This window comes from Aulostomus chinensis, chromosome 7, assembly GCF_037954235.1.
Source record: "Aulostomus chinensis isolate RoL2024-O1b breed Wild chromosome 7, RoL_Achi_v1.0, whole genome shotgun sequence".
Taxonomy (NCBI): domain Eukaryota; kingdom Metazoa; phylum Chordata; class Actinopteri; order Syngnathiformes; family Aulostomidae; genus Aulostomus; species Aulostomus chinensis.
Window position 1 is genome coordinate 21,122,800 of NC_141326.1, and position 15,823 is coordinate 21,138,622.

A 15,823-nucleotide genomic window follows, 5' to 3' on the forward strand; every position below is an offset into this window, starting at 1 on the left:
AAGTGAAGGAGCCATGATAGAATGCCTTTTTGAGCTCAAGAAAACTATTTGTGAATACACGAAAGACAAAATAATTTGGGGTGAAGTATCGCTTTAACTTCAGGGAGTAAAGGGACCATCATGAAAATAACAGTCAAGGTTGTTTTTGCTGTCAGTGCTGGCCAATGAGGTGTGACAGCTATATTTATATTGAAAAAAACTACAACTAGAAAAAAAAGGAACGATAGAGTAAAACAAAGAAGGTACAAAAAAAACCAACCCCTATGTAACCCCAATTATTTTCACTTTGATAAATATTTCAGATTTTATGCTTGAAACCTGGAGGATCAACATAAACAATCAGACAGTTCATTTATTTATTTTACTGACAACTCAGCTGAGGTCATCTGCTAAGTTCCCTCACTGCCCTTCTGAATTTAATGTCTGTGTCTATCCATTTGGGACTTTCTTTTGTTTTGTAGCCATTTGCAAACAAATCACTGCACAAAGGTAGAAGGCTTTTTAGTGTGTGCTGAACATGTGTTTTCATGGGGTTTTATAGGACCGTCCATTGTCAGATCTAGTCATCATCCACAGTGGCTGTCATTGGGCTTGATGTCCATTTCCTTCACTGTTCTCTCCGTGTGCTTTTTCTGACTTTAAGTGGCCTCAGGTGTCACATTGACCTCAAAGCGGTAGCTGTTGCTGAGAGAAGGCTGAGAAATACAATGTTGATACGGTTTGCATTTTCCATATGAAACAACTTTACCCGCCACTCTTCCCTCCTTTCTCAGCTTGGGTGTTCCCAGAGGACAGGGCGAGGTGGAGAATAAAGCAAAGACATGAGAGCCCAGTCAGATGAAAAGGCCAGTTGTGGCAAGCAAAGGAAGGCGAGGAGACAGCACTTGGGGGAGAAGACAAATCTAGTTATTGAAAGCAAAGTACAGGCGTTTGCCAGTCAGCAGCGTACAAATGCAATCTGACACTTGTTTATCGCTGTATATTTTGGAATCAGAATTATTACAAGGAAATCACAAATTTGAATACATTAGCATCTTTCCTGCTGTGCAAATATCAAAGCTCAATGATGCATTATTTCCTTGTCATGTAAAGTAAAGGCCATTGAGTTGGTTAAATGTGGTGTAAAGTGCTCACAAGGCTCCATCCACGCTCCATCCTCTTATCCTCAAAAGCAGCTGTAAACTGAGCCAGGTGTTCAGGTGTGTGAGTGTGTGTGTGTGTGTGTGTGTGTGTGTGTGTGTGTGTGTGTGTGTGTGTGTGTGTGTGTGTGTGTGTGTGTGTGTGTGTGAGAATCCTCTCACACACTTACACACGCACATAGATGATGTTTTTTTATGACTCTCTTCCAGAGCCACTTCTCTTGCTGGGCAACCACTGATACCCATTAATCATGAGCTCACTTGTATTGTCAGCCCACCCCCCCCCAACCCCACACACACACACAAATTCAGCCTGTCAGTTAACAAGTTGTGACACCATGACAGTGATGTGTGTGCAGCTGAGTGATGCCCAGCTGCAGCCCTCATGAGAAAGGTATTGAAATGCTCTGGCACAAAAGGGACAGTGATGAGATTGTGTTCCTCAGCTCCTTATGACCGAATGTAAAAATGGCAGCTCTGCTTTGCAACTCAATTACACGAGGAGGAAGATGGACCAGTCCTGTTTGGTGAGATGATGCCATAAAATCAGCTTTCTTGAAAAATCCTGGGGTTGTTTTATACACAGTATTAAAAAAAAAAAAAATCACATCCATGAATGCAATGAAAAAAGGCATCACTCACTTTTTTTCTGTTCTTTCTGCTCTCCCTGTGTGTGTGTTTGTGTGATTGTGTGTGCACAGGCTCAGTGTCCCTCAGTGTGTTCCTGGTCTCTCTGGCAGTGACAGTGTGTGCTGTTTGGCTGGTGGCTCTTTGTGGCGTCTGTGGTTGGTGTCAACGCAAGCTGGTGAGTTAACACACACACACACACACACTCACACACACACACACACACAACGTGCAGTAGCTTCCAGTCACATTTGTTTCCATCTCTCCATGCTTTGTTAATCAGAGAGCCTTAATAAACACTGTCTGCTGTGAATTTATTAGACAAAGATACTTGAATTAATTGGACAAAGAATAAGTGTGAAAATATTATAGAAATTGGTAAAAGTAGTATGTGGGGTCTTCTTATTGAACTGATTTGATTTGTGACAAGACGATCCATTCATGTACAGAAGTGATGGTTTCTGTTACATCCTAGTCTCACGGAGCCAAATGTCTCTCTCCTGCTGGTGAGTTTTTAATTGGCACTCAGAATGTTCTTGCTAAAATTAGGATGAAATTCAGAAATGTTGGTTGAGGCAAGAAATTCCAGAATCTTCATGAATGAAACATTCAGCAACATCCCCAAAACATCCACATAATGTTTCGGTTAAATCCCCTGTATTAGCGAACATTTAGCTGAAAGGAACGTTACTTGAAATGATTAACATCCCTTTTTCTTTAAATGTTAGAGTAAATCATTTTGTTGGTCATCATTTCAACTTGTAGCCAATGTTAGCCAATGTTGTGTTAGCTGGGTGGCTGGTATGTTGTGAGCTAATCCTAATTGTTTATATTTGTGCCAGGATACAGCGTATGTGCCTCTGCAAAATAGCGGCGAGGGGAAACCATGGTAGATTGTGCTTGGTTCATGAAACTGTTCCCATAAGTTGTAGCATGCAAGTGTTCTAAATGTTCGTAAAACATCTGTTGTATAACCGAGACTGCAACGGCCACCCAAGGCCATGGTGTTGTTCTCTCTTAACTGAACTTTTTTAACCAGACTTGCATGAATTCACTCACTGAGATAGAAGCACCTCCAACACCGGTGAACTGTGCTGTTCCAGCATCAGTCTGCTCACTGAGGGGATCAAGCAGACTGACCTCTAATAGAGGGCATGTCATTGTGATTATGTGCTATGAAATGTGATTGATTAAAGGGGGGCAACCACTCATTAGGCAGACAGAGCTGCAAGTGCCACCTCACTTGACTGATTTTCTTTCTTTTTTTTTCTTCTTCTTAATTTGCATGCCTTTAAATTTAATTGATTTCTGATTCATCTCGTGCTTGTACTCCTTGGGAACACAAGTCACCTATCGCATGTGGCTCCAGTTCTTGCTGATTTCAGCTCACTGTTGTACTGCTGTGAAACTTATTGGTACACAGATGGTGGTAGTTGGTGTACCAGCAGGCTCAGCAACAGGCCTCTCTGCGTAATGTTGTTTGCATGAAAGAATCACTAGTAATGTGATTGTGACTAGAGTACAATGTTACAATGTATACGAACAGGGGTTGGGAGGTGGGCTGGTGTGGGGTGGGGGGTTAATCTGTGCGGAAATAGAACAGTGGTACAAGACAGTCCCCCAGTTGTTTGCTTCACTGATACACTGTTATATTTTATATTCCACTTGGAAGTAAATGGGCCAGTGAATAGCTCCTAGTTTCCTGCTGTGGATGGAGGTAGATCAGCTGCCAGCACATTGGAAAGTCCCTGCGGTCCTCTCCAGAGCACTGCTGTAAATGGATCTTATTTCCATCCTGTGACAGCGCTGGGCAGCAGCCACAAAGCAGAGACTGCTCAGGATAGAATGGCAATCTATTGGCCTTATGACCCTCTGAAGACCACCACCAGCTACATCTGCACGCACGAGAAGATGTCTCAGGCTCTCTTCACACCTGGCATTAAGATGTGCGATTCAATCACTGGTGGACAGCTGTGAGTGAATGGGTTCACACTCGGCTTAAAATGCATTTCCACACGTCTCAGGTCAGCAGGTGCGATTGGATCCTGCTTCCCCACTTGGTATGCAAATAAACATCTACGTTCTTCCTTTTTTACCCACTACTGCTTGTGTTTATTACAAGTGACACGCGGGTATGTCACTTCAACCATGTGGAAATTAAGCATTGATAATATCATGTATAGTGTTTACTGAGGATTGTGTCGACCAACACACCCATTGGTGTCTATCACTGATATTTTTTAAAGGAAGTAACCGATTGTTTTGGATGAGCTGTCGGTTATATTTTTTGTTGAAGAAAAATCAACTGATGGGTGCACTAGATAGGCTTTGAACAAGAGAGCGAGCAGTGCAGCCATAAAAATTCTTAAAAATTTGTGTTTTATTTATGTATATTTATTTATCACAATTTCCTTGTGCGCTGAGTCTGACTGAGCGCTCTCCATGGTGTTGATAGCGCTGGCGTAAACACACAGTCTGTTTGTCCCTGCTCTCAGGTGTGGGCAGAATAAATGGATGATTTATGACAAACTGTGCTTCATTACCTGGTCAAGGCAGATGGCCGCCCACCTACAGCCCTGGACTGCTCTTGGACTTCATCCTGTTAAAAGGCAACAAACACAAAGTTTGCCAGTGGTGGAATGTTAGCGCAAATTAAATATGATTAAATTAGATTGATTTAAATTAACATTTCACCTGAAAATTAATATTCAGCCATTATCTTTACTCCCCCTCGTGCTGATGGAGGGTCAGGTTAAGTGTCTAAGTGCAGTACAGTCAGTGCAGAGGTTGCAGTACTCTCTTAAAGAGTAGAAATGAATGGTGATCCATTTCTGATGTGAAACAGACACGTAATAAAACCATAAAATGCCTCCACACTGCATGTATGAAGCAAACCAGGTTTCCCGAAGCCTCAACACACCAAGCTGTTTTGAAAATGTCACTGATGCTGTGTTTTTAGCCTCACATGGCTAGTTTTAGTTAGTTTTAGTGTTTTCTCCTGTTTGAAAACTGCCCACTGTTCACTTTTATTGTCAGATTACTGCAACACCTTTTTCCTATGAAACTCCAGCAGTGTTTTGTGGATTTAAAATCACAACCTTCCATCAGCATGAGGATGGATTAAAACTTCTTTTTTGGGTGATGTGAGCCTATCCTTTGGTCGTGAGGCGGGGTTCACCCTGGACAGGTCGCCAGTCCATTGCAGGGCCAACACATATAGACAGACAACCATTCACACTCACAGCCACACCTACGGTCAATTTAGAGTATCAATCAGCCTCGTCCTCTCTTGATGTCTTTGGACTGTGGGAGGAAGCTGGAGTACCAGAGAGAACCCACACAGGACCAGGGAGAACATGGAGACTCCATACAGAAAGATCCCGTGCTGGAGCCGGGACTCAAACCCAGAACCTTCTTGCTTTGAGGTGACAGTGGTAACCACTGCACCGCCGTGCCGCCCCACTTGATAATTCTTTATTCTGAATTCTGCTTTTATTTTTTTATTTTGACCCACCTACCCATATTGTCTCGTCAGTCAAACTTACATTGCCAATGTTTTGGGCCGACCTCTATTAGCTCCCTATCAGTGCATCTGGTACATCAGCATGTGTCTGATGTGATGGAGGGTAGAGGGTGTACAATGTTGATTAAGCCCTTTGTAGTCCTTGGACCACTTACTGTGGGAAGACATCAGCCTCCCAGTGGTGTGAAACCGCATTAAACACCTCTCCTTACATGTGCAAAATAACTGATAGTTAAGTTATGTCATGATAAATGTGTTTTTGAAGATGCACTAAATGGAAACACCACTTAGCTTTTTTAAATCTCTTTATCATATCATCATCATCCTTCAGGGATGTTTACGTCTATATGTGACCAACAACCATGAAAGTTCTACATCTTTACAATTGGCTTCTAAATAAAGTCATGACAGTCAGTCTCCTTGATCTCTTTATCCCTGTTCTTTTCCATGGAAACACTACGGTACAGTATATTCCCTGAACGCATCATTAGAATGTATACAAAGTGTGATTTGCATGAACACTTTCAACTCGGAGTTGACACCGCTTATTATAGATGCGTACTGTACTGTATATTTGAATTTCTATCCACAACAGTGTTCTCATTAGGTGCTCATGGTGCTGATTTTATATGAAGCTTCCACAGGCCAGTCCGTGTCTAAAACCTTTATTTCTGAAATGTCCGAGTGTACTCTTTGACAGTGTCAGCTTTCATAAGAACAAATGTTTGCCCCAAGCATCACATGTCAGTTTTGAGTGGGCCCATGCCAGTTTTGGTTATGATTCATAGGTTAATAGACAAGACATTTTGAGTAAGTGTTGCTTTCGGTCTTTTAGCTTTGGCAGCCAGTGCAATTGGCTTTTATTTTAAAAGTCCTCATGTGCAGTCATCCCGAAGCCTCCCTCCTGCTACATGTTATCTAAGCCCTCTGGAAGTGCTGCACATTGAATGCTATTGTCTCCTTCTGCTCCCTGCTAACTCTGTTTGTTTATTGCCGTTCATAGATGCATCAGCTGTGAAGTGATTTTATTGGCAACTTCAGATGATTTACTCATAAATTTGCCCAGCAATTCTCACTGTATAAGGATTCCAATGAGTGAAGCAAGCTTGTGATTACAGACAAAGGCGATAACGACAAAATAGAATCACATGAGTCACGTGGTTGTTAAGCTCCAGCGCTGTGCGGCTGAGGATTGCCGGCAGGGGCTTGTGTTGGAGGTGCTGGGTGGGATTTTCAGATATCAGTGTAGGTGCTGCTAACATCTGTTTGAGCAGCGGCGGCTGTTTGGCATTCAGAAGACCGCTCTGCCTGCTCCTGTGAGCCATGTGCTGTTTGATCCGTGACATAGTTGTGAGTGGAGTTGAGATTGGACCTGACCAGATTCCCAGCCTGATAGAATCCCTCTTGGACTCGTATCAACAATCTTTAGTAATTTGGATGCATTAACTGGGAGGTACGGGCTCACAGTCATTAGCAGGATGATAGTAATTATGTCAATCAGAGGAGGGAGAAGATGAAAATCAATAATTATGGAATTTCAAAAGAAAGATTGTCACTATCAGTGGGAATAATATAACAGGACATTATGTGTGCCTGCAGCCACATTTCAGTGACAGTATTGGCAGTGCTTCTGGTGATGGATTTGATATCCTCTTCAGTTACATGCTGCAGAAGAACACAGGAAAAAAAAAGAAAAGGTTTTGACGGACGCTAAAAAACAAATGATCACTCCTCTCTCATTATGGTGTGGTGTGGGTAATATCGAAGGAGCATGTAGACTCTTGCTGCCTGCTAATTCACCACAAACAAACACAGCTGAATGTTGCAGGGCGGTGCACTGCCAACTGAGACAGACAGCGGTAGGTTTAACCCTCATGTCTGGATTCTTTAACAACAATCTCACCAAGTTATTTTTACTGGGCGGTTCAGGTGGAGGAAAAGTGTTGTTGTTTTTTCCCCCTCATATAAGTGGAGATTTGTCATATAATGAGTTCATCATATCGGTTGGAGCTATTTTGAACTTGTGGCTCAGAGCCAGACAGAGCTGAACAGTGTAATTGTGAAAGCTTTTGTCATGTGATGAAAAGACAGCAGGTTTAAATTAGACTTAAGAATTTTAAAGGGTATTTGAGTGGGGGATTAGTGGGGAAATTGCTCGCTCTTCAATTGGTTTTATTTAACCCTCATTTAGAGTATGAGTTGATGTCTTTATTGTTTCTCGCCGCATGTCCTTCGAGCTGGCGAGCTTTTTCACATCTGTCACGATGGACTCTGCAGCATTTACCTTTCCCATGAAACTGGGAGAGTTTGCGACGCACTCTTGTGAGTGAGCCTGAGGAAGGTGATGGTTTGGAAGCTGTCGCATCTTGTGTTTGAGTCCTTGCTTATTTTCACATCCCAACCACCCGGGACGGACTGTCACTCATTGTTTCTCGCGGCTCACTCTTCACACCTGTCCCTCCCCTCGTCCTGCTTTGTCCTTATTTTTTTCTCCTTCTTGCTATCTTTTTTTTCTGTTTTTAGCAATTCTCCCTCCCTGTTTCTGTACTGGACTCTCACTCATCCTCTTTGTCTTCCAACCTTGCTGAAATTTTTACGATATCATTGAATGATACATGAGTTTCCTTTGATAGCTTGTCTTTGCCTGACTAAAATTCAAACTGTTTTGCTTCCCCTGAAATTATCCCTCAGGAGTACAGTGTAGAGAGCTTACACACAATGTTGTTGTTGCTAGTCAGTCTAGATTGTGGGTTTGAAAAGGCTTTGCAGCTATGATGTCTGTAATGATCATTGGGCTGTCAATGACACAGCTCCATAAAGCTCCCATCAAATGAAATATGCATGTTCTTGTGTCAAATGTTAATTTATTTCTTGATTTATTCCAAATACATGTAAAGGAAAATCTCAGTATTTATTTTTTTTTTGGCACATCCCTGTCATTTCTCTTCCTGTGAAAACAATTTAAACGTTTGATGACTCATCCTGCACTAGGGGGCATGTACTAATCCTGTGTCCAATAAAAATACAATCTTGGATGCGCTTTGTGTTTTGTTGTGAAAGATTTGGCAAAAATTTGATCTGCGTGGTCTGATAACAGTTGGAAAGTGTAGTAGAACTGCATGATTAAACTATATATTCTCACCCATTAGCATGTGGGAAGTATTATGCAGTTTCGGGGCTGCTGGCTTATGTAAACACCATCAATATCTGCCCCTTATAGCTCCAAGATTTTATATGTAGAAACATGTAAATATACATGTGTATATAAGAAGAAGTAGCACTCTGACAACTGTTTCCTGAGGCCCTTAAGAAACTCTTAGATCCACTACTCAACTTTCATACAGGATTTAATGTTATACTATATGGATACAGATTATGTGTCTGTCTGTGTTTATGCATTTATTGACTCGGTCTGTGCTGGTCGTGACATAGATGAGCAGCTTTGTTTAATTGTGTGATGAGTATCTTTTTTGCTGTTCGGTTCTGTTGTGGGTTTTTATCATTTTTCCTCAGCTGCGCTACTGTCAACTCTGGTTCTGTAACAGGTCCAAAGCCACGATCGAAGGTTTGGACTGGAGTTTGAAATGACCTCATGATGGAGTCTGCAGCAATTTGCCTGATTGGTTTTGTAACTTGGTGTAAAGGCTTTGCCACAAACTGCATTTCTAAACGGGCCTTCTATTTATGAACGATGAAAGTGTCACAGACTGTCTGAGTCAGTTCACTCTCTTGGAAACTCGCACAAAACCTTTGACTGATTTCCTTGCACTTCATTTTCCCACAATGCTTAGTGCTTGAAGTTTCTGTTTAGATGGGCTGAATGAGTCATTCTGTGCTGTCCAGATTAGACAGGCAGGCTAAAAGCTCACTGCAGGTACGTCCTTACATCGCTGCCTACATGCAGGTGAGAGTCTGTTGTTCATAGAGCTCATTGATCCAGTTAAGAGATCTGCACAGACCATTGACTGTATATTGAATGGACAGAGCTCCCTGGTGTGGTAAGTGAAGCCAAGGATTGTAAATATGTCTATGAGAAAATGATCCAACGTCTCACTTGATTTATTACCTCAATAAACATTCTTACAATGAGTTCATGGTTTCAGTCGCTAGTTTTGAGTCATCTTTAAGTCATTATTTTGGACATTATGCTCCCATTTAGAGCAAAATAAACAAGAATGCATTGTACACTTTTGGGCGTGGCTACCTCATAATTGCCAAGTTCCTGTCAATTCTACTTATATGCGGTCCTAAATCGGATACACAACCTCAGCCTGAAAATTTCCACAAGAATTCATGTGACTAATTGAGGTGACACTTGAACACTGCAACTAAAACTTTAGGAGTTGAACAGTGAATTGAAACAAAAGTGGCTGAACTGTCACAGCCACATTAATAGCAGCTAAAGACTGAAAACCAACAAAGCATTTTAGTGAGAGCCTGGACGTGTTCTGGGTGATAAACCCAGTTGTCAGCTGTTAGAGTTGCTTGATGACTCTGCTGATGCGGAGCCTGAAACTCTTTTGGCTCTCTCGCTCTCTACTTGCTATCATCTGCTCACGATCAACATATAAATGAATCTATAAATGTTGGAGCTTCCACATTTACTTCTGAATGAGTTGTGCTGCATGGGATGGTTTTGTTATTGTGCTTTTATGCATTGTGTGTAAAAACACTTGATGTCAGTTCCGTTTGTCACAACTACGGCTGTTAGCTTAGTTAAGTTCAGCTGGTTGTCCAGTTGGTTCTAGACCTTCAGCTTATTCTTTAATGGCTGTTTCTGTGAGTTGGAAAAAACTTTTGACTAATCAAAGATGATTATACAACAGACCTGCTGTAATCTTCCTTCATAGATTGATAGCTACATCTTTTGAAATTGTAATACTGAACTGAGGATAAGCTTGAACGTGATTAATGCAATACGCAATCAACAACTAACAACTGATTTAGTCGATTGCTGATTTTTATTGAAGTCACTATAATCTGCATAGAAGCTAGTTTACATGTTCATGATATCCACATCTTGCATATACTGGAAAAACAAACTGTGACTTTGATTTATTAACTTTTTCCTTTCTTCCAAAACATAGCAAGAGATTGATTAGTCAGAACGAAGCTACAGGCAAAGCCTGACAGGCGACACAGTGACAAAGGCAGGATGCGACAGGAAGGTCGTGTGAAACCTGAGACGACGCGGGTTGCCTTTTTCACACTGCGACCGAGTCTAGCCGAGCCGCTAAACACCCGGGTCGCTTGTCGAGTCGGTCGACGTGGGTCGAAATGCCGAGTTAACCCTTTTAGAGTGCCCAAAAGCCCGTGTTGACCTGCGTTTTTGGTGCAGTGTGAAAGGGGCTTGAAAGGGACTTTAGACTGTCAGAGGAGGAAAGAAGTTTGGGAGCTCTGGTCAGGAAAGTTTCTGGCTGGAGTAAAGTGGAGGCAGGGATGTTGATGTCATTGATACAAAAGCTCAGAGCTCCAACCTGCAGATCTGTCCTCCAGTCTCACCAGCCCAGTTTACTACAGAAACTGCCTGGCAGCCAATTTAATATCCAGTTGCGCAAGCCAAACCATGGTGGCAGCTCAGTGTGTTTTCCTCCCACTCATTTTGTGGTTTGGAGAATCCTTGCCTATCCTCGATGTGTATCAGAGCATCTCTCTCAGCGAAGCATGCGTGCAATTTGGAGGTTAGGGCAGCTTTTGGCTTATCCCTACCTTGTCCCACTTGTAGCAAAGTGTCAATACAGATTACCTGCATTGTGACAATTGTGAAACACCTAAACTGTAATGAGCTTTTCCAGTAGAACGTACCCAGCAGACCTCACTTTTCTGAGCCTTTAAATTGCCATTATTTCCATGGTTACAGCAGGTCATGCTCTAGCAATTTGAAATCAGACTGGTGCAGGACTTTCTGGAAGCTTCTCTTCAGTACCGAGCAGATTACCTTAAAGAGGCAATTGGCATGTAAATTTCAGGGTGGTGCGAATGATAATCATAGTCTAAAACGGCTCTCCACAGAAGATTTGATTTGACTTTGATGAGTATAATCAGGAGACCATCAGGCAAAGGACTGGTGGCACAGTGTCTTGAGATAATAGAACAGGCATTTACACTTGTATTCAGTATAGTTAAAAACACAGCAATAAAGGACAAATCTAAGCTAACTTTTTTGTTTCTCTGCTTTTTCTGTTGCCCCCTTGCTCCTCTTGGCTCAAGGGGAAGAGGAATAAACCAGGGGTGGAAACAGCAGACGCTCCAGACTCCGCACGCGGGCGAGGCGAGAAGAAAGCCATCAAGTAGGTGCTGGGAAACTGGTTGGGGTAGAATCATCTGGTGAAAATGAACTCCATTTGGTTTAGATGTAAACACCAGAAGAACCAGGCAGAAAATGAGGCCTGTTATTTATCTTGTGCTCTAGAAGAGCATGTTCGGTCAGACATTAAATGAAAGGTTAGTGATTTAATCAGTATAGATTAAATCTGCATTATCTTACCTGTGCAGCTTTTGGCTGGATGAGTCTGCTCCTGCACTTATCTTATGGGTTGTCTCTCTTAAGTGCAGGCCTTTAGCCATGCCTCTGTGCTGCTTATAGTTTAGGTAAACAGAGGATGGCTGTGAACTCTGAGAATAAAGGTTTGGGAGGATTTGGTCTAACATTTCTTCCAGGACAAATCCATAGATCAAGCTATTTTCTGTTCTCGATGGAACAAGGCGATAGGTCAGTACCAGAAAATGTCAGCTTTGTAAAGCTAAGTACAATAATTTATTCCACAAATGCCTTTATTAACCTGCTCATCACCATTTCTCTTCTATAGCCTGCTGTTGTTTCAGCTATGTTTGAATGTCTGTGTTCACATTTTGTTTTATTTATGGTCAGTTTAGGTACTAAAGATGGCTCTGTGAATGTATTCTGACTATGGTGCCTCTGTCTCTTAATTTTTTTGCATTCTCTTTCTTACCGGCTCCAGCAGCATTGGTGTGCTCTGTTGGTCATCTCAGCTTCCAACTCTATTTGTGCATTGCCTTTCTCTCCTGCTCTGTCCCTGTGCTACAGCTCTGACCACTGCTGTGTGACTTGTATGACATCAGTGATTCTGCTCACCTTTTCCTCCTCTACTTTGACTTTTGTCTGCGATTTATCTCTCTGCCTTGTGTCTCATGCGTTCATGTGTTCTTACTGCTCACGCCAAGGATGGGGGCCACACCTCTGAATGTCCAATATTCAAATGTGCTTCATCAGTGGTGCCATGCTAGATGAACGGATTGTCATCACATGCTGTATTTATTCATCGGATTATGACCTCTTCTCCTCTTGCTACCTATCAAGCCACTATGGTGTCAACCTCAGGTAGAAAAATAGCTTCCCATTCCATGCAGCTCTAAGACCTTCTTCCTCAAACCGAGCCTGCGCGTCATTTCCAAAAGGAGGAGAACAAATGGTTGGTTGGTACCAAGGCTTTCCGTAGTTGTGTTGCTCTGACCTGTCTTTCTCTTTGGCCGCAGTGATCTAGACAGAGACTTTTGGAATAACAATGACAGCAGCACAGTGCAGCAGAGGTGGAGCTCCTATCCGCCGAAGGAGTTCGTACTAAACATTTCTCCCTATGCCCCATATGGAGATCCTCGCCTCACACTCAAGTGAGTCTTGGTCCAACGCTGGTAAGAGACCTCCCCCTGAGCAGGGCTGTAATGAGGCAGGGGCACCACCAATTCCTTCCATTTGCGTTCCATTCCTTAATTTTAGTTCCTTTCCTTTGTTTTTCATTCCTTTGGTTTGTGTTCCTTTCCTTTCCTTTCCTTTCCTTTCCTTTCCTTTGCTTTCCTTTCCTTTCCTTTCCTTTCCTTTCCTTTCCTTTGCTTTCCTTTCCTTTCCTTCCCTTCAGTTTGACTAACTATGGATATTTAGCCAAAGGCATTCTAGAAATGTTAGTGTCTCAAAAATATACATGACCGGCACGATTCCAGACTTATTATAGATATATAATATGATTTCCATTAACAGTACAGTAGTAATAACAATAACATTCCACCCCAATGCTACCACACTGGAGGGCAAAAATGTCTTCTAATGATTACTCATAATCTGCCTGGGAATGTAAGTGGTGAAAATGTCATACACGCACATTACAGCGTCTCTGTGCCAGCCAATCGCTTATAACAGCAACGGCAAAGCAGCAGAGCCCTTCCACTCCCCCAGGCTCATTTCTGCTACTACTCCTCACTTCTTTTCACCTTTTAATGAACACAGAGGGGCACATTCAGACGCCCCCCCACTCCCTACAGCCCTGCTGGTCATACTAACTTCTGACCTCTAACCTCTCACCTCTTTCCCATGGAGAGTAACCATGGAGACGGACAACCCTCGTAGCCTTCCTCCCTATAAGATGTGTTAAGTTTAATCCACCTCTGTAATCTGTGTATCTTATCATCCTTTTTTCCTCATGTGAACTGAAACTGCTGGGTGCTGTTGTTGTTGTTGTTGTTGTCGGTGTTTTTTGTTGTTGTTGTGGAGGGTTGACCGTTACACCAGGTTGCAGTGTTCACCTGTGGTTTACGTTCATCTGTGGCTCTTCTGATCCCCATCAACCTGATATGGAATGTGTACAACATGGTATTACTTGAACTGCATCTCTTGTCTATCACATAAGGAGATAAGGTATTTTTATTTGATGCAATAAAAGTAATTTTTTCAGTCCGAAGGCACTCAAGTCCAATAATGCACCAACAAGGTCATACCTATCTCCCTCCGGGCACTCACAGGGCTCTAAGCTTAGACATCCTGCTACCAGGAATCTGTCTGATGAACTGTCTAATAACTGGTCATCTCTAATAGACCAAACCACGGAGGACTGTGTGTTAAATTGCCTGGGGAAAGGAGGCAGCAGTGTGCTCATGAGGGTGGTGGATATATGGATTCCTGTCTGAAGACTCTGCCTGAAGATGATGGCTGCTGATCTCGGGGAATCCAGCTTTAAACCCTTGTGTCTTCAGAAGTTCATTTTTTTTAAAGAGCCTCAAGCTTGTCATTTAATGTCCATGGAGCTGTCTTTTTAAAAGTGCCTGTCAGCTCAAGTTTCCCCTCCGTCCGGCAGTAGCGAAAAGATTTATTTTTCCACTGCAGCAGTGGTTGTTTTCTCAGTTGTGTATGAGTCAGTAACTGCATTAAAGTAAGATATCAGGAAAATATTATAACTAGGGGGAGATGGAGGATGACCTCCTGACTTGTGCCCAGCAATATGATCCTAAAGCTGCATCATTTCCTGTTTGGGATTCTCTTGAGATCAGCAGCTTTCAGTTTCTCTAATGACGACATTGGGCCTCATTTATCAAAGAAGGTTACAGTCCTGTATGATCAATCTCCATCTTTAAGGGTTTGACTCTCATTACCGTTCTTTTCCAATTCCACTGAATGTATTTAATGTTAGCATGACACAATCTGGGAAAAGCACTGACTTGATATGGACCATTTTTCAAGTTTATGCAATGAGATTGATGAATTTATATGGATGTTTATCAATCTACTATCTCTGAGAGGAAAAACTGTCATTGATAATATAGCTACATTCCTCCAAATCACTTTTACTCTCAGTGAGAGGATTGATATGTGAATGTTTATTTATGGCCCCATTTATTTACGTGTTCTTACTTTTAATGCAGAATGAGACCTTGCTCACCTTGTGCTTGGATTGATGAATGAGGCCCATGTCTCCTGTGTTGACCCAGCAGTGTCATCCATTCTGTTGTTGTGATTGATGACTTATCCACATGCACTGTCAGGTCAATTGGTCGGAATTAAATATGAAAGGTGACCTTCAGAGGGACATGATGCAAGTGTAGCACCCCTGATCCCACGCTTTCACATCAGACAACATGTCTCCTGTGCCTCATATTTGGTGTCTCTCAGAGCAGCAGCACTATGCATATTAATGAAATGCAGTCATGTCACCAGAGGGCACTACTGTGCTTCATTTTTGATCATCACTGCTTTCAGAGGAGACATGACATTTGAAACCCCGAACCAGTTTTGAGTGGAAATTTAATTCGACAGCTGCTCTTATGTATGATGTTAAGTATTCCTTAATGTCTGTACCAGAACCATGTTTGGATGCTGATATGATACAATAACTCTCAGGATGCTCTTTGCTGCTGTGCTACACTTCTTCCTGTTTGCTATTGCTGTTGCTAAGTGGGTAATCAAATGACAAGGAGATCTCTTAAAAGAATTACTGATTAAAAAAGGGAATGTTTTTTATAGCACTTGATTTCAACTGAATGTCACTTTGAATGACTTCTCTAATAAGTCGATTATTTGCTCATGAGGCACTCCGTTATGAGCCACCCTCCCTGTTGCCACCATTGGATTGCCTTGTATAGTGGCACATTGCAAGCTTAAATGAATGAGAGAATGAGAGCTAAATGACCAGCGTCCACATACTGTTGCCTCTACTGAATGCTGGCAGCCGTAGTATTTGTCCTCCAGGCCTGAAAGAGTGACTACTCTGGTTTTCCACCCTCCACAGGCTCCCTGTAAATTCTTCTC

The 15,823-nt window shown here is 42.3% G+C and overlaps 1 protein-coding gene across 1 annotated transcript in view; it reads left to right on the forward strand.

Moving 5' to 3' along the window:
• Positions 1-15,823, forward strand: part of syt7a (synaptotagmin VIIa) — an 87,427-nt gene that overhangs the window by 38,122 nt on the left and 33,482 nt on the right. Inside the window, exons 2-3 of the mRNA XM_086209173.1 lie at positions 1,841-1,944; positions 11,500-11,579. Of these exons, the coding sequence (XP_086065299.1) occupies positions 1,841-1,944; positions 11,500-11,579 (184 nt within the window). The remainder of the gene's footprint in view (positions 1-1,840; positions 1,945-11,499; positions 11,580-15,823) is intronic.